The sequence below is a fragment of the Solanum stenotomum genome, unplaced genomic scaffold, assembly GCF_019186545.1.
Source record: "Solanum stenotomum isolate F172 unplaced genomic scaffold, ASM1918654v1 scaffold10327, whole genome shotgun sequence".
Classification (NCBI taxonomy): Eukaryota; Viridiplantae; Streptophyta; class Magnoliopsida; order Solanales; family Solanaceae; genus Solanum; species Solanum stenotomum.
Genome location: NW_026021018.1, coordinates 205,491 through 225,789, shown reverse-complemented (window position 1 = coordinate 225,789; position 20,299 = coordinate 205,491). Strand labels below are relative to the sequence as shown.

The 20,299-nt window shown below is 30.4% G+C and overlaps 1 protein-coding gene and 1 pseudogene across 3 annotated transcripts; both read right to left on the bottom strand.

Moving 5' to 3' along the window:
• Positions 1 to 1,310: 1,310 nt before the first annotated feature.
• LOC125849756 (phenylacetaldehyde reductase-like) lies at positions 1,311 to 6,061 on the bottom strand (annotated as a pseudogene).
• Positions 6,062 to 8,062: 2,001 nt separating this feature from the next.
• LOC125849755 (phenylacetaldehyde reductase-like) lies at positions 8,063 to 12,381 on the bottom strand. 3 transcript variants are annotated; one of them, XM_049529725.1, is made up of 6 exons: positions 12,100 to 12,381; positions 10,782 to 10,951; positions 9,748 to 9,939; positions 8,821 to 8,983; positions 8,501 to 8,687; positions 8,063 to 8,348 (listed from the first exon to the last, which is right to left on the bottom strand). In XM_049529725.1, the coding sequence occupies exons 1-6, from the start codon at positions 12,215 to 12,217 to the stop codon at positions 8,201 to 8,203; spliced, it is 978 nt and encodes a 325-aa protein (XP_049385682.1). In that variant the 5' UTR covers positions 12,218 to 12,381; the 3' UTR covers positions 8,063 to 8,200. The 3 variants fall into 3 exon arrangements, with proteins under 3 accessions (XP_049385682.1, XP_049385683.1, XP_049385685.1); XM_049529726.1 differs by having other exon boundaries at positions 8,063 to 8,339; XM_049529728.1 differs by having other exon boundaries at positions 8,063 to 8,302.
• Between the last annotated feature and the right edge of the window lie 7,918 nt (positions 12,382 to 20,299).

Below are 20,299 nucleotides of genomic sequence, written 5' to 3'. Positions count from 1 at the left end.
GTAAACTCTGTTTTAAGTAAATGTCTCAATTCCTAATAAAATGTTCATAATAGATACTTTTGATTTCAAATTTTGAAGAAAAGTTATGTGTGTTTTCATTTGCCTATTAGATAGTTTAGTTAATTGTGTAAAATATATTAGGGTGATATCCAAAATTATAACAATTATAGGGTATTAAATTGTTAAGTCACAATACTATGAAGATTTGGGAGAGAGTGGAGGTGATGAGGGTAAGGAGAAGGGTGTCCATTTTCGAAAATCAGTTTGGTTTCATGCCGAGATGATGGACTACTGAAGCCATCCATCTTGTGCGGAGACTGGTGGAAAAATATAGGGAAAGTAGGAGGGACCTACATATATATGGACCTTGAAAAGGCTATGACAGAGTCCAAAGAGATGTTCTCTAAAGGTGCTTGGAGGCTATGACAAAGTCTCAAGAGATGGTTTGGGCATGTGAAGAGGAGGTGCACAGATGCCCAATGAGGAGATGCGAGATGCTGGTTGTAAGGGGTGGGCGAAGGGGTAGGGTAAGCTGAAAAAGTATTGGAGAGAAGTGATTAGAAAAATCATAATGCAACTTCATATTATCGGAAACATAACCCTCAATAGGAAGGAGTAGAGGTCGCATATTAGATTAGAAGATTTGTAGGGGTAGAGTTTTGTCTTGCCTTGAGAAGGTTTAGACTTGTTAGTGTATGTCGTAGTACTAGTCGTACCCTTGTAGTTCTTTTCATATGTAGTTATTGTTTCTTTTTTGTAAACTTTACACGACTTTCTTATTAGCTGCTATGTTTTCTTCATTTATTTCTTCTTTCTTTATTAAGATTTGATACACTTGAACTGTTGATCTTTCACATACAGTCTCTCTACCTCCATGAGGTAGTAGTAAAGTTTGCATACACTCTATCTTTCCCAAACGCCACTTAATGAAATTTTACTGAGTATCTTATCGTTGTTCTGATTCACTTATCCTTTTATTAGTTTGTGTTAGTTCCTCAATTATAGAAATAAATGAATCATTTATACTCTATCCGTCTTATTTTCCTTGGCCCCTATATCAAAAACAAATATTCATTTTACTTGCCCATGTTAACAAATTAATACAATTTTTTTATTTTTGTTAGAAAAAACAAGACATGATACCAGTATCTACGCTAGTAGAGATAGCAGGTACCCCGTGAAATAATTGAAATACGACCATGACGACCCTACACCGTCATTATTAAAAAGAGAAGAAAAACATCCTGGAACAGTTCTTTCACAAACATAAACAACAGGCTAAATGCACATTTTAATAGTAAGTTGCTAAATATTATAACAAACACATGTGACTTCCAAATTCAAAAGATAACATGGCTTAAAAGTAGCTCTAATAGACCAAGATAATCGTCGATACAAGGGACGCAAGCTATTTCTACTACATACATGAAGCGTTTACGCCATTAAAATTCTGGATCACAAATCGGCACGTAAGAAAAATTTGTATTATATCAATCTATCCAAGGTATGGTGAACATTAAGGTACAGAAGAAGCATGCTCTCTACTTGCTATGCATCTCAATAAAATTTCTTCTCTTTCAAACTTTCAGCAGTTTCTTTGATGCTTTTAGCCAAGGGAGTGAATTCAACTCCCAATGTTTTGGCTTTTTCGACGTTAAACTGGTACTTTGGCGGAAATGGCTTATCATCAACACACCTGGAGAGTTTAATCGAAAACTTTGAGCCAACTTTATGTATTTTGAGCATGCTATAGTTACATTGTGAAACATCACTTCAAAATTAACGATGCACATTTCGTGAAGATAAACCTTATCGAAGATAGTACTACACGTAGAAGAAGAAACTTACTTTTCTGGGAGCTTCATTGTAGGATAAAGCTCGCGTAATATCTGTACTAACTCAGAGTAGTGTGCAACTGACTCAACCATTATATATCTACCATTAGCTGAAGGATTTTCAAATGCTAGAATATGCGCGAGGGCAACATCTTTAACATTAACCCATCCAGATGTAGCATTTGGGTATGTTTCAGAACCTGTAGTAAAGCAAAACGAAACTTTACCATGAACTCCAACACATAGTAGTAACATAAACAGAACAAAAATAAAAACAACTAGGTTCAGATGACGAGATCAAAAGACAAATCAGCTGCGGTAAGATAAAGCATACCATTTAGCAATTGTAAGATGACAGCACAAGTTGTATTAAGTGTTGGTTGTAACAAACTGCCTATAACCATTGTTGGATTTATTGTAACCATATCAAAAGTTTTCTCTTTCACAAACTTCCACGCAGCATCCTCAGCCAATGTCTTCGAAAGAAAATACCAGAGCTGGCAAAAACAACAATAGATGGTCCATAATTAGCTCCACAAACCCCAAAAGAGCTATCCCACAATCCCTCTTAAAAGACAGTCCCTCATCATTTTCTCGCGCTCATAAAAATATGTTCTACTCTTATCTTATAAAGAAAATAAAAACAAGAAAATGGCCTACTCTAATACGATGGTGTTAGGTGATCGATTATGCCATATGTAAAAAAATTCTGCAAGAACAAACAGCTAACCTTACCTTACGGTCGTAGTCATCTAGAAGATTAGCGTATATAGATACTTACCAGAAAATAGCACATTAAAGTTCAAAAAATGTGAAATCTACGATAGAAATGATTGAGCACCAGTTCAGATGATTATAACGAGTATTTCTGATTTAAACATTTTGGCAAGAATTTGTAAGATGTAAACGAAACACTATACATAACTTCTTTGTAATTGTTAGAGTAAATGGAATTTTTAAGCTAAGGCACCTGTGATTCTCTGCAAAAGTCAGGATCTGACCACCATGTCTCATCAATCACCGTTTCAGGCGTTCTTGGCTTGCCATTGAAAGAAACTGCAGCAGTAGATGATGTCAAAACCACTCTTCTAACAGTTGGTGTCTTCGCAACTGATCCTAAAACATTAAGTGTCCCCTTCAGTGCAGGATCAATCAGTTCCGCCTGCACGTTAACAGTAAGGCTAATCCATTACATCAACAGATGGAAAACCAAAAACTAGAACAGAGAAATAGGACTAACAGATCGAAGACCACTACAGCCAGCTTCATAGGTGAAAGTTTCTTACATTTAACTAGTAAAGGTGAACAACAGTAGAGTGCTACACCTCGCTTATGTGTGTTTTAGTGTCGTCATCAACGCTTAAGGCATACTTTTCCTTGACAATGAGCCTCTTCTGAATAGACGGCACTAAACAATTAATATTTCATCTTATCAAAAAAAAAATAAAAAAAATCAGTTTCTTTGTTCATATATTTTTCATTCAATATCTGTACTCCCTCCGTCCCATTTTATGTGGCAATATTTNTAGAACAGAGAAATAGGACTAACAGATCGAAGACCACTACAGCCAGCTTCATAGGTGAAAGTTTCTTACATTTAACCAGTAAAGGTGAACAACAGTAGAGTGCTACACCTCGCTTAATGTGTGTTTTAGTGTCGTCATCAACACTTAAGGCATACTTTTCCTTGACAATGAGCCTCTTCTGAATAAACGGCACTAAACAATTGATATTTCATCTTATCAAAAAAAAAAAAAATCAGTTTCTTTGTTCATATATTTTTCATTCAATATCTGTATTTTTTTCTCCCTTTGTGCCTTTTTTGAAGTCCACATTTTATTCGCGCTTTGCACTTAACACCTCAATGGACCTTAGAGCTTTTATGCGCTTTTTTGCTTTTGATAAGACTGCTATAGCTAATATAGCTTTGATAGCTCTTTCTCAACTATTTAGCTCTCAAGTCCAATCGCCATTTTAAGTCTTTCTGTGTCAATATACACTACGAAAAGAATTTACTAAGCGAATTCAGAGGCAACAGTTTTATCATGGAAACTGGAGCACTTTTCTCAGTAAATTTTATGTGAAGACATATCATGTAGGCATTGACTAACTCGTGCATAAAATAGGAAGTAATCAAAAAATGGTACTCAGAAGAACAACCCCTTCATCTAGATAATATTTCTACGTCCCAATTTATGTAGTTCTACAACAAGACTAACTACGTAACTCCAAAGAGTAAGCTTGCAAAGTAGACGTCAAAACCTATGTTGCTCGTACTGATCCTCCAAAATGCACTAGTTTTAAAGTATCCGGACATTTTTAGAGAGTCTCAGCAACATAGATCAAAACCATATTAATCAGGAGAATGAGTAAGGAACCTGTGGATCTTTGACTTCAAGGTAACAAGGAGATGCTGTATGAAATACACCTTCACAGCCATCAACAACAGCATCAAAGGAACCTTCTTCCAGCAGGCTTGCTTTGAACAAGTGGATTCTCTCCTTGGCTCCATCAAGAGATGTCAAGTGATCTGTCTTTTTTGGATCATCTACAGGCGGATTCGAAAATAAAAAAAGATTATTACATTAATATAACACAATAGAAAAGCACTAATATAAGGAGGTGATTGTCTAAGTTTATAAGTCGTCAAACTAGCTTATAAACACTTTGGTTTATTAATTCTGAGTGGATGTAGGTCCTTTGAACAACTTCCTTTCTTATGATTCTATGTTTAACTCGACTCTTTTTTAAATCTTGATTCCTCAGACTTTTCACTACGGATTTGCTAAACTACTTCTTCTTCTTCCGCACAAATAAATTAGAGTATTTTGCTCACACTGGTGAGTAAAATCATTCTATCCTAAGAGGATATATTCCATTAACCTCGAATACGTGAGGGAAATAATTTTCTTAAGGTCACACTCTGTATTCAGTGGGCTTAATTTTTTCTTATTGATATTATTTCTGATTTGTTACAGATTTTATTTTCTTTACTAGTTTTAACTTTCTGATTTCGGAAATATGCTTTAAACATTGTTGTAATATAATATTTTTAAAAAATATATCATTTAATATATACTACTTCCATCCCGAAGTAATAATATTTTATTTAATTTTAATTTTCGTCACTTAAAGTGATATAATTTGATATTCCCTATTATTATTAATTTTCACTATGAAGAATGCACAAAATTTTAAAAATTTAATTTAAAAATACAATATATAGCATAATAATTTAAATATAAGATAACAATACAATACATAACAAAAATAATTTAGAAGACCAGTAGATCGTTTTCAGATTTAACAATATCCGAAAAAACCAGTCTATGATCCAGAGAATTGTTATCGTTGTAATTGTGGCTATGCTTTTCTTTAGAAATCTGAAATAAAATAAAATTTTATATTATATGAAAATTATATAGAATGAATTATTTGGAAAAAGGAAAGAAATGATTTATATTCGTATGAAATAAGAAAATAAAAATAATAATATAATAGTCCCTCCGTTTCAAAAAGAATAATCTCCTTTCCTTTTTAGTCTGTTTCAAAAAGAATGAATTTTTTTTTTTTAACATTTTAACTTCAGTTTTCCACGTGGCATGTTTAAGGCCACAACACTAAAGGGCAATTTTGTACATTTGACATAAATTTAATTTAAAACCACAAGATTCAAAAGTCTTCATTATTTTCTTAAATTCCGTGTCAAGTTAAACTAGGTCATTCTTTGTGAAACGGAGAGAGTATCAAGAAGAGAGATTTTTTTTTAAAAAAATGGATTAGAGTTGATTGTTCAGAAAAATGAAAGAACTCTGTATTTGGAGAGATTACTAACACAAACAACCCAAGACAATCATAAACACAACACATCAATTTCATGAAAAACACACACAAAACAACATTTTTCTGCCATTTTTTTTCAAAAATCATAAACACATATCCCCAATTTCTCCATCAATTGAATCCAAACCCAAATAACCCAAAAAAAAAAACCAAATTTTTTTCAAAAATCACAAACCCATATCCCTCCATCAAATGAATCCAAACCCAAATACCCAAAAAAAAAAGCATTATTTTCTAAAAATAGAGAGTGAAAAAAGGTATAAACTTGGATCACGAACAGAGGCTTTCACAGTGTAACCACGATGGAGCAATTATTTGACTAGCCATGAAGCTATGAAACCTGAAGCTCCTGTTACACACACAGTTTTTGCTTCCACACTCATAATGATAATATGGAGTTTTTTTTTTAGCCACTTACCCAATTAGGTCATCTCCAACTCTATACTCTATTTTACTCTTTAAAAAATATAGAGTTCTCTATTTTTTCAGACAATCAATTCTAATTCAATTTTCTATTTTATTTTATAAAAATGAATTTTTTTCTCTCTCCTTAATATTATATTATTATTTTTATTTCATTCTTATTTTCTTATTTCATAATATAAATTTTATATTTTTACCCAATAATTGCTTTATATAATTTTCATGTGATATAAAATTTTATTTTTTCAATTTTTTTATTTAATATAAAATTATATTTTATTCTAAATTTTAAATAACATAAATTGCAAGAAAATATTATATAATATACAAATTAATGAACAGATTCATATAAAAGTGAAATACAATTACATAAACATTATATAAACACTCAATTTTTGAAATAATTACATTACTCCCATAAATGCTCTATTAATGCATTAAGGAGTTCAAAATGAGCATTTTTGTCCTTAATTTTTTTATGTCTAGCTAAAAATTATTCAAATCGGCGATTTTCATCTATCACCATTTCTGTCGTTGGAGTTGGAGCCTCTACGACATTTTGAATTGGTGCATTAAGATCACTTCATCCTCAATTATCATGTTGTACAATATAATATATGTATCATTATATTATGTAGCACTTCCTTTCTCCAAAAACTCCGAATGCACGTTGAACATCTTTTCGGCATGATTCTTGTTTCATCGTGAATTAATTATTATGTTATGTATTGTATTTGATCTTGTATTTAAATTATTATGTTATGTATCATATTGTCATCTTGTATTTGAATTATCATATTATGTATTGTATTTTCAAATTAAAATTTTCATCTTATCATTTTAATTTTGTGTATTCTTTATAGTGAAAATTAATAATAAAATCAAATTATACTATTGTCGAAAATTAGAAAAAATTAAAATACTATTAATTTGGGATGAAAGTAGTATGTATTAAATAATATGTTTTTTAAAATATCATATTACATTTAAAAAGAATTGTGAATATTAAATATTTAATTAATGACATTATATGTAAAATAATATGTTAATTAGAAAGTAATAGAAATAATAATAAAATAATCAAAAAGTAAAATAGAGAGTGAATAGTAGTTCTCCAAATTTGGAGAATTACTATTCATCTCTCTAAATATGAAGAATAGAGAGTGATATGAAGATGGGTTGGAGTGTTCCTTCTCTATTTTACTCTCCAAATATAGAGAATAGAGAGTAAAATAGAAGTGGGTTGGAGATGGTCTAGTACCATTCTCTATGTTTCAAAAAACAAAAATCTTTTTAGTTTGTTAAAATAAACGAACGGAAATGGATTTGATATATTCTTAACTTTGTGTTTTAGAGCTGATATATCTTGTTACAAGGTCATATATAATTCTCTCTATTAAAAAATCAGCTCACATATATTCATATCATTACAAATTGATTCATATATAAGGGTGTACAAAAATTGAATCGACCGATAAATCGAACTGAAAAAATGTTATTGGTTATTGAATTTTTAATGGATTTATAAAAAAAATTATTGGATTATTGGTCGGTTTTAATTTTTACTATTGGGATATTGAGTAGACCGAAACCCAATAAAACAATAATAATTTACTACTTTACCTTTCCTAAATATTAAATATTAATAATTTAATATATGTTCATATCGTTACTAAATGCCTCATATATATTCCTACTGTAACAAGTAATAAAATAAAATTAATTTTAAATTATTTTCTATTTTTTCACATAAATTTTTCAACTTCTTTTGGTTACCTTATTGTTTTATTAGGTTGTGCTGGTTCCAAAATTATAGAAATAAATGCATCATTTGTGCTTCATCTATTTCATTTTACTTTTAACCCCTATACCAAAAATAGATAGACATATCATTCAGTACTTTGCAGTTCAACCACTCTAAATTCTTGCAAGAATATATTCCTTTGCTAAATAATATGTGTCGAAACGTTTACACTTGACGACACCATTAAAGTTGCGGATCAAAAAACGACATAATACGAAAGGTTTTAGTAAAACATGAAGGTACATAAGCATGTTCTCTAGAATTTGCAGATTCATTCACAGTAAGGCTAAGCATTTCAGTAAAATTTCTTCTCTTTCAAGCATTCAGCAGTTTCCTTGAGGCTTTCAGCCAGGGGAATGAATTCAATACCCAATTTTTTGGTTCTTTCGACGTTAGCCTGGTACATTGGCGTAAATGGCTTATCATCAGCACACCTGGAGAGTCTAACCGAAAACTTTGAGCCAAGAAAAGAATTTCAAGTAAACCATATGAAATCAGCTGCTAGTCACTCAACTTTATGTACTTGAGAAACACGGCACGTCAAAATCAAAGATGCACATTTCACAAAGATATTACACACGTAGAAGAAACTTACTTTTCTGGAAGCTTCATTGTAGGGTAAAGCTCGCGTAATATCTTTACTATCTCAGAGAAGTGTGCAACTGACTCCACCATTAAATATCTACCATTAGCTGAAGGGTTTTCAAATGCTAGAATATGCGCGAGGGCGACATCTTTCACATTAACCCAACCCAATGTATAATTTGAGTAAGTTTCAGAACCTGCAGTAAAGCAAAATGAAACTTTACTAATGAATTCCAATATATTGTAATAACATGAACAGGACAAAAATAAAACAACTAAGTTCAGATGCCGAGATCAAAGACAAATCACCAGCATTAAGATAAAGCATACCATTTAGCAATTGTAAGATGGCAGCAGCACTTGTATTAAGTGTTGGTTGCAACAAACTGCCTATAACCATCCCTGGGTTTATTGTAACCATATCGAAAGTTTTCTCTTTCATAAACTTCCACGCAGCATCCTCAGCTAATGTCTTCGAAAGCATATACCAGAGCTGGTAAAAGCAACAAAAGATGAGTCCATAATTATCTCCAAAACCCCCAAAAAGAGCTATCACCGGGATCTCCCCAAAAGAAGATACGAGAATAAAGATACTTGACAGAAAACAGTAGAACAAAGTTTAAATATGTGAAATCTAAAACAGAAATGATTGAGCACCAGTTAAGATGATTATAATGAGCATTTCTGATTTAAATGTTTCGACAAGAATTTGTACGATGTAAACGGAACCACTTTACATAACAAATAAATGGTTTAATTGTTTAAGGAAGTGGAATATTCAGGTGATACTAGAACTGACTTCAACTGTGTTCAAATTTCAAACCTGGCAGTTTGTGACAGTGGAGCTTTACCATCACTTCCCTCCGCCATAAATACTTCTATATAATATTGGAGAATTTGAACCATTTTAGCCAAAAGTAAAAATACAATCCTAAACCATGCCTTGTGAGTTTTGTAATCAGAAACATTCAGTTCTAATCAGACTAAAAAGTTTGTGAAACTAAAATATCACAATGGCGTCAAACCCCCAACTTCTATTAGAGAAGCAATGCACTTCACCACTGGACTAGAAAGCCGAGTACTCTACCGCTGAGTTAGCAACCCGAAGAAAATATCGAAAATAATGTGTAGATCCAATCCAAAGAAAAAGAAATAAAGAGATTAACACTAGTTGTCAAGTAGTTCTATTTTATATTGCTCAAGGGATTATGCAAACAACAGCGCTGCAGACGGAAAACGAAAAGTCAAGTAAAGCACCTGTGATTCTCTGCAAAAGTCAGGATCTGACCACCATGTCTCATCAACCACCACTTCAGGGGTTCTTGGCTTGCCATTGAAAACAACTGCTGCAACAGATGATGTCAAAACCACTCTTCTAACAGATGGAGTCTTCGCAACTGATTCAAGAACATTAAGTGTCCCCTTCAGTGCAGGATCAATCATCTCCGCCTGCATGTTAACAATAGGGCTAATACATTACATCAACAGATGGAAAAAACAAAAACTAGAACAGATAAATACGACCAACAGATCCAAGATAACTACCACCAGTTTCGTAGGTAAGATTTTCTTACATTTAACTAATAAATTTCCAAAAGAATAAGCTTGCAAAGGTAGACGTCAAAACCTATGTTGCTCAGACTCTTCAAAAATGTTGTCGCACCCATGTCATATCCTCCAAAACACACTAGCTTTGAAGTATCCAACATGCACCAGGGGACATTTTATAGAGTCTCAGCAACATAGGTCAAAGCCAAATTAATCAAGAAAACTGAGTGAGGAACCTGTGGATCTTTGACTTCAAGGTAACAAGNGAATAATAATAATAATAATAATAAAATAATAATAATAATGATAATAATAAAATAATAATAATAATATAATAATAATAAAATAATAATAATAAAATAATAATAATGATAATAATAATAATAATGATAATAATAAAATAAAAAAAATTATAATAATAAAATAAAATAATAATAATTAAATAAAATAAAATAATAATAATTAAATATTAATAATAATAATAATAATAATTCAATATCGGCAATTTGGAAATTGTATAAAAGAATTAAGGGAAAAAAGGTAATATACTTGGTCAACATAAAAAAACTTTTAAGTTAATAAAAAAAAGTTCCCCTCCCCTAGCTTTTAGCTTTTGGCTTAAAATAAGTCACTTTGATAATTGTCAAACACTCTAATAAGTCAAAAACTGACTTTTAAGCCAGTTTGACCAGCTTAAAAGTCCATCCAAACAGGCTCTTAATCAAGAAAACTGAGTGAGGAACCTGTGGATCTTTGACTTCAAGGTAACAAGGAGATGCTGTATGAAATACACCTTCACACCCCTCAACAACAGCATCAAAGGAACCTTCTTCCAGTAGGTTTGCTTTGAACAAGTGGAGTCTCTCCTTAGCTCCATCAAGGGATGTCAAGTGATCTGTCTTTTTTTTATCATCTGCAAGTAGATTTCAAATAAAAAAATATATTATTACATTAATAGAACACAATATAAAATCACTTAAACAGGGTCAAGGTAGCTTACAAACACTTTCGCATTATCTACACGTTTAGGGCATAATCAAACCATCTTAGGCTAACTCAATACTAAAAGAATTATTACATCAGCTTGTAAGTCAAGCCTCTCTACTTCTACAAGGTACGAGTAAGGTCTGTGTACAACTGTACATTCTACCCTCCCCAAACCCTACATTGTGCGATTACACCGCATATGGTATTGTTGTTCTTACCATCCAACAATTAACAAATACTATTATTAAACCAGTCATTCTCAGAAAACTATTTCAACAGTAAAATAAAAATATTTATGACAAACTCAGAAAGCAAAACTTTTTGAAAAGTAAAAAAAATAATAATAATAAAAAAATAAATAAAAATTCAGAAAGTAAAACTTAAATATCAACAATTTCAATATTCTCAAACTTGTAGTACTCTTCAATTTATTTTTTTTAAAAAAATTATCCCTAGCTTATCTAAAAGAACTAAAACTATACAAATTGAACATCAAATCATTCAAATATGTGTATGCGATGAAAAACAAAAAGATCACAAATGATCAACTGCAGGTGGATTCAAATAAATAAAAAAATTATTACATCAATAGAACATAATATAAAAGCAATAAACAGGGTCAAACTAGCTTACAATCACTTTCGCTTTATCTACACGTTTAGGGCATAAACAAACCATCTTAGTCTAACTCCACACTAAATAAATTACTACATTACATAGCTATTTCTGAAATTGCCTCTCTACATCTACAAGCTAAGATCCGTCTACATTCTACCCTCTCCGATCCCACCTTGTATGTATGTTGTTGTTGATTGTAATTTACATCCAATAATCAAACAATATAAAATTATCAAACCAGTCATTCTCAAAAAAAAAAAAACTTTAAAAAATTAGCCCTAGCTTATCTAAAAAAAAATACAAAAATTACAGAAATTGAACATCAAATCATTCAAATGTTCATATGCGATGAAAACACAAAAATCACAAATGATCAGATAACTCCATTTTTCACAATTCTGTTCAAGGGAAAATGAACTCTTTTTTTTTTTTACAGAGAGGGATAAGAGTACAAACTTGGATTGCGAACAGTGGCTTTGACAGTATAACCACGCTGAAGCAAAATTTTGACTAGCCATGAAGCAATGCAGCCTGAAGCTCCTGTTACACTTACACACACTGTTTTCGTCGCCATTTTTGTGAGCTCTCTCTATCTATTTTCACCTAACAACACACTCTTTGTTGAGACTGAGCGGTGTGAAAGTCGACAAAAGCTATATTTATAGGGAAGGAAATGTTTTCCGTCCGTTTTATATTACTCCGGCCGACACATCGTGTACGTTCCACTACATCGTAAAGTGTGCGTAAAGTAAACCGACTGATACATGCAAAGTGGAGACTTTTTTAAATGGTACGGAATTTTAAAGAACTAATAAAATAAATTGTATGTTTAGGTAATTTTTCTATCAATATATTTTTTAATTTGGTCTCATTTCATTAAATATATACACATGAGTTCTATGTGGCATAATACACATAAGACACCATATAGATTTCACATTATCATATAAGATACCATATAAAATATGTGTATCTATTTATTTAATTTTATATAAATTTAAGTATCATCTAAAAGAATTGACGAAAGGAACCTAACGTTGAATACTAGGTTTTTTGGTCTCTTACGTACTATAGTTTATTAATTGGTATACACTTCAATTTTGCTTGGTATGTATAATAAATGAAAGGTAAAATGACCGGGATGACTCTTATACTTGGCTTTGTTTGTCAGTTGGACCCTTGTATTCATGATTTTGTCAATTGAACTTAAAACGCTATACTTTAAATCTCTTTCTTATTCTATGTGTGTAAGTGTAGCACAACTGCTTACACATGGAATTTCACGTCATTTTGTAGAATTTCATGTCATTTTTAATGCCACATAATAAATTAAATGTTAAAAATAAAAAATAAATTTGCACGTTAAAATTTTCAATATCATGTTTCATATTTGCTCATAATTGAGCACTAAATTCATGTCAAATTGGTCTAATTCTTCCTATTTTACATGAAATTTTTTACAGCTTAAGCTTCCCAACACAAACCCAATAATTTTCCATCATAATTTTGAATTAATTTCATAAATTCACAAAATTCATTTGTTTTTCTTCAAGCTTTTTCATGAAATTTATCAACTTTTCAGTATACACTATTACTCTTCAAGATTTCAAAATTATCTAAACTTCAAAATTTCACAAACAAAATTTAAAAATCCAAATTTTTAAAAGTGTGTAAATCAACCAAGATTTATAGAGAAGAAATTTGAATCTCAAAATTAAAGAAACTTACATAGTTGAGATAGAGATTTGGTTGGGTGAGGTGAGGGGTGGGGTGGGGTGGGGTGTGAAGAAGAAGAAGAAGAAGGGGTGGGGTGGTCGGTGGTTTCAAGGAAGAAGGAGAGGGTGGGGGTGGGGGGCTGAAGGAAGAATAAAGTTGTAGGCGAGGGAGTGGGGTGGGATTGGGCTGATTGGTTGATTTTAAATTATTTTTTTAATGATTGTTAATATAAAAAATATATAATCAATTGCTTTAAGGGGCGTGCAGTCAAGTATTTTTCCAATTCAGCAATATTAGTGTCACATAAGTTCGGTCAATGGTCAGATGTGTTTAAAATATTGCGTTTTAGTTAGTTTAAGGGCTCAATTGGCAAAGTCGTGAGTATAAGGGTTCAACTGACAAACAGAGTTAATACAAGGATTTCCTCAAGTTATTCCGCCTAAATAAAATAGAAATAACTTTTCCTTGAAAAATGTCTTTACAAAGACAAATTTAGCTCTAAAAAGTTTGATCATAAAATAAGGGAAAACTAACTAACTAGTCAATATTCCGAACATAATTATTAAAAATATCTATAGTTTGAAATAATTGTTAAAATTGTCAAAATGTCAATATTTTAACAAATAAAGCGTATCCTAATATAATTCATTTATCTTCCTTTTATTTCTCAACTTGGGCCCTCCTGTGACTAAATTTAACTTCGTTATTTTTGAAAAAGAAAAAAAAAGACTTTATTGTCCACTTTTCTCTATTAAATTTTTACCCACATTCTCTCCTTTCTCACGATTTTTATCCATACTCCCTCATCTCAATTCCTCCATTTTTCTAAGAAATTTCAATAATTTTCAAAAGATTTTCAACCTTTGATACAGGTAAATACATGGTCATGAAGTGTTTTTTTTTTTTTATATTCTATTTTTCTATGTTTTCGTCTGAAACTATTTAGGTTATTGTGTGTTCTTGTGTTTTTCAATTTCCCCGTTTTCAGTTAGGGATCAGATAAGGGAAAAACACAAATATTGCAATCCAGTGCTTGATTCAAAGAGGACTATAAGAGGTATCACATATAATCATCAACTTTTTGGGGATTTTTCCTCCAAAAATGTAGGCTCTACGGTTAAAATGGCTCAAGAGAGGAGATCTAAATTTCTTCATGATTCTATCCGCGTTCAAGTTCAAGATAGCAATGTCACGTTCAAGATAGAAATGTCAGGGTAAAGACACTATTAATAAAAATAAAATAAAATTTGGGTGCAGAAGATTTCGAAAAACATGATGAAGACCAAGGTGAAGAACAATTTCCTATTAGTTTGTTTTGTATTTTTAATTTCTTTTAGAATTTTGTATTATTTCTTAATTTGTATTCAAACCATTATGTATGCTATTAATATTTGTATTCATTCAAAATCTCATGTTGCATAGTCCATGAATCTTGTATTTGTTTCTAATTTGTATTCATCCTAAAGGTATGCTAACTAGTTATGTATTTTATTTATAGGAAGAACAACTTTCTATTAGTTTGTTTTGTTTTTATTTTATTTTTCTTCAGAATTTGGTATCATTTCTCGATTCGTATTCAAACCAGTATNTTGATAGGGAGGGGGGCGAGGGTAGTGGGTGGGGGAAAATAAAAAATTCAAATTAGAAATATCTTTTAAAAATATTTTTTAATACTTTTTTGGGAGGGGGCGGGGGTAGGGGTAGGGATGAGGGTGGGTAAAAAAATTGAATTTAAAAACAAGCTTTAAATTATTATTTTTTTGGGGGGGTTGGTTTGAGGGTAGGGACAAAATAAATTAATTTTTTCAACAAAAAAATAATTATAGTTTGAAGTTGGAAGAGAATTTTGGAAAATGTTTTCCTTAAGTTTTGAAGGGAAGTCATTTTCCTTAAATTTGAGGAAAATGAATTGATTTGGAAAACATTTTCCAAAACATTTAACCCAACCAAAGAAAATGTTTTCCTTCATACCAAACACACCCAGAGATTTGGTTGGGTGAGGTGAGGGGTGGGGTCGGTTGTTAAGAAGAAGAAGAAGGGGTGGGGTGGTGGGTGGTTTCAAGGAAGAAGGAGAGGGTGGGGGTGGGGGGCTGAAGGAAGAATAAAGTTGCAGGCGAGGGAGTGGGGTGGGATTGGGCTAATTGGTTGATTTTAAATTATTTTTTTAATGATTGTTAACATAAAAAATATATAATCAATCGCTTTAAGGCACGTGCAGTCAAGTATTTTTTCAATTCAACAATATTAGTGCCACATAAGTTCGGTCAATGGTCAGATGTGTTTAAAATATTGCGTTTTAGTAAGTTTAAGGGTTCAATTGGCAAAGTCGTGAGTATAAGGGTTCAACTGACAAACAAAGTTAATACAAGGATTTCCTCAGGTTATTCCGCCTAAATAAAATAGAAATAACTTTTCCTTGAAAAATGTCTTTACAAAGACAAATTTAGCTCTAAAAAGTTTGATCAAAAAAATAAGGGAAAACTAAATAACTAGTCAATATTCCTAAATAATTATTAAAAATATCTATAGTTTGAAATAATTGTTAAAATTGTCAAAATGTCAATATTTTAACAAATAAAGTGTATCCTAATATAATTCATTTATCTTCCTTTTATTTCTCAATTTGGGCCCACCTGTGACTAAATTTAACTTCGTTATTTTTGAAAAAGAATAAAAAAAAGACTTTATTGTCTACTTTTCTCTATCAAATTTTTACCCACATTCTCTCCTTTCTCATGATTTTTATCCATACTCCCTCATCTCAATTCCTCCATTTTTCTAAGAAATTTCAATAATTTTCAAAAGATTTTCAACTTTTGATACAGGTAAATACATGGTCATGAAGTGTTTTTTTTTTTTTTTTTATAGTCTATTTTTCTATGTTTTCGTCTGAAACTATTTAGGTTATTGTGTGTTCTTTTGTTTTTCAATTTCCCCGTTTTCAGTTAGGAATCAAATAAGGGAAAAACACAAATATTGCAATCCAATGTTTGATTCAAAGAGGACTATAAGAGGTATCACATATAATCATCAACTTTTTGGGGATTTTTCCTCCAAAAATGTAGGCTCTACGGTTAAAATGGCTCAAGAGAGGAGATCTAAATTTCTTCATGATTCTATCTGCGTTCAAGTTCAAGATAGCAATGTCAGGTTCAAGATAGAAATGTCAGGGTAAAGACACTATTAATAAAAATAAAATAAAACTTGGGTGCAGAAGATTTCGAAAACATGATGAAGACCAAGGTGAAGAACAATTTCCCATTAGTTTGTTTTGTATTTTTAATTTTTTTTAGAATTTTGTATTATTTCTTAATTTGTATTCAAACCATTATGTATGCTATTAATATTTGTATTCATTCAAAATCTCATGTTGCATAGTCCATGAATCTTTGTATTTGTTTCTAATTTGTATTCATCCTAAAGGTATGCTAACTAGTTATGTATTTTATTTATAGGAAGAACAACTTTCTATTAGTTTGTTTTGTATTTATTTTTTTTCTTCAGAATTTTGTATCATTTCTCGATTCGTATTCAAACCAGTATGTATGCTATTAATATTTGTATTTATTCAAAATCGAACGCTGCTTAGTTTTTGAATCTTGTATTTGTTCCTAATTTATATTCATTCCTAAGGTATACCAACTAGTTATGTATTTTATTTAAGAATGATTACAACAAATATTCATTTATTCCTTTTCAGTTTTATTTTCACTTTTCCATCATATTATTTTTGTATTTTATATATCATTTATTCAAAATACAATATAAAAACTAGAATGAATACAAATACAAATAATATACATATTGGAATTAATACGACTTAGGAAAGGAAACAGGATTCTAAAGAGAAAAATAAATACACAGTGAAAAATACATGAATACAAATATATTTCTTAAATAACTTCAGATTCATTTGACATACCTATTGGAATGAATACGAACTAATAAAGAAATACAAGTTTCATTATACAAAATACAACATGGAAACTAGAATGAATACAAATACAAATGGTATGCATATTGGAATGAATACGATTTAAGAAAGGATACAAAATTTTGGTAAATAAAATAAATACATTGTGAGAAAAGTGCCAAATAACAAATAAAACTATAGGTGTTCAAATTTGTAAATTTAAAAAAATCAAATTTAATAGATAAAACTCTAATGTACTATTATAAAGTTTCATAAAAATAACTAGTTTTAAAAGACAAGGCCAAATAATGGCCTTTAGGAAGAAGGAAGAGACCACCTATTTTAGGTCCCATAATCTTTTGTAATGGAAGTAATGATGATTTTCAGCAAGTTAACCTGATTTGAAATATTCCATCCCTTGATTTTCTCTAGTTTGCTCTTTCTTAATTATATTATGTTAAGTTAAATAAAGAAAAAAAATACATAAATCAATCCATAACAAACTAAAATATTGATATTTTTAATAACTATTGAAAGTGTGGCTAAGGAGTCCTATTAAATGTTAAAATATTGTTATTTTAAAAAATTCTCAAAAAATAATGCTTCAAAAAAGTTAGGTAGTGGCTTTTATAGTTGGGGATATAAAGGAGTGATTATTTTATCTTATGTAGTTATCATATTGAACTTTTTTTACGGTTTAAAATAAGTAATTAAATAGTAAGATGTTTAAGAGAGTTGTTAAATTTTTTCTATTTTATCTTTTATTTATAATTTTTTAGGTTATAATTTTGAAAGAGCTAATTGTTCATATTGATAATTTTACTTTAAATTATTTTATATTTTCAAGAATAGTTTGAGGATAACTAAAAGGGCAAAAGTGGAAAGTGATGTTCAATTTATGTCCTAAACTTTTTTTTTTCTTAATGATATGCATTAATTGCCTTAACAATTCACTTATTTTGAAATGGATGAAGTAATAAAGAACAATAACGAAGATTTTTTTTTTGGATAATAAAGGATTTATTCATTAAAAATAGTTAAGATGTTGTAAACATATTTATATTAAGGTGAATATCAGAGATTTCTCTGGAGAAAACTAAGGAATTCTAGTTGAAGATCAAGTTAGTTTTTCCCTATAAATAAAGGATTTTTCAGCATTATAATTCATATCTAAATATATCTCAAATGTGTATATCACTCCCGAGGAATAAGAAGTCTTCTGTTTCCTTTTACTTTATTATTCTTATTCTCATTGATTTATATATTTGGTCCTTACTAGAATTAATAACACAATGAGGACCAAATTCATTTTTGAAAATGTAAATTTATTTTCTAACATTATTGATATGTCTGAATGAACTAAAAAGCTATTGGTAACATTTTGAAAGGTGGAACAATGAAAGCATTCATAACTGATGGGCTTTTATATAATTTTTGTCCGTTAATAAACATTATTCCTATATATATAATTTTACTGGATAAAAAACTAAACATGCATCGAAATTAAGGGTGACAAAATAAGCAATTTATATGAGTATCTATTTAAATTATTCATTTTAAAGAATTAGATACTCAACTCATTTAAAATGGATAAAAGGTAAGTCAAACTCATATTATTCATTTAAAAGTGGATAATTAAATGAATAAAATAGCTAAAAATAGTGCATTCATCCAAAAAAAAAAGGTGATATTAATATTTTTTTGAGGTGTAGTAATCGGGGTAGAGAGGGTGGGATAAGGAAAAAATCTAATTTTTTTCTGAAAATAATTTTTTTTTAATTAGGGGTTGGAGAGTGGTGGCTAGTAGTGGGGGAGGGAGGTAGTGGTGGGGCCGGGTGGAGTTGGGGACTCAGGGTAGTAAAAAATAAATTAATTTTTGAGGCATTGGAGTTAGGGGTGAGGGTAGAGCCGTTAATATGGGCTAGGGACGTTGGACCGGTCTATCCTAACTCGTGATTTAATAGGGCTGGGCTATGATTTTGTGGGGCTTATAATATGAGTAGGACCAGCCCGTGGACCAAATAAAAATCAATTAAGGAATAAATTAAAATAGAGCATTAAAAATAACAAGGCTCCAAACTCAAAAATTATATAAAATTTTAAATATTAAAATTTAAATACAAATTATGTTTATAAAATATGTAGTTATGCAATACTTAAAATAAAAATCCCTAAAATTTCTAGGGAATCTCCATGTAGACTGTAACTTATTTACCGGCAGTCATCTTCTCTTGGTATTTTCCATTTTCTTATAAACTACTGATGAAAATGGAGATGCTAAGACAACCTACCACAAGTTGATTCAAATGTGCTTAATGAAGATAATGTTTTGGCGTTAGATACACCATAAGTTTTATGAAATTTTTCTAAGAAGTTCATTTATCACTTTTTTATGGATGAAATAATGTCATATTTTTTTGTGTTTTATTTTGATCATTAAAAAAAATTAAGTTAATATTTCTATTTAGTTATTTTTACTTTTACTTGAAATCAAACTTAATAAATATTCTAAAGATAATTTTATTTGTAAATTTGATTAACAAGTAATAACACTATCACGTGTAATGATTTAAAAAAAATAGTAACACTAACACATGTAGTATTGTTTTGTCGATAATTATGATAATATTTTTTAATTATAATTTGATTTAAAAAATATAAAAATATACTATTTTAGAAAGTGGATTGGCTCGGCACAACATGTAGCCCACGTACTTGTGGGTTAGGTTGACCATTTTCTAGCCCACAAGAAAAATAAGTCAGCTCGGCGTGACCCGTCAAATTTCAAAACATGTATGGCTTGGTCCGGATAGGGTAAGTCAGTCCATATTAACAGCTCTAGGTGGAGGGTGGACATGCAGGGGGGTTGGGTGCCGGGAGAGGGGTGGGGGTGATATAAAAATAATTTTTAAAAGTTCTAATTTTTTTTTTGTGTGTGAGGAATGAAGAGTGAGGTAAGAGATTTTGCTTTTGAAGCTTTTAACGTGATCCTTATTATAACATGAATATCTATATTTACTCATATTA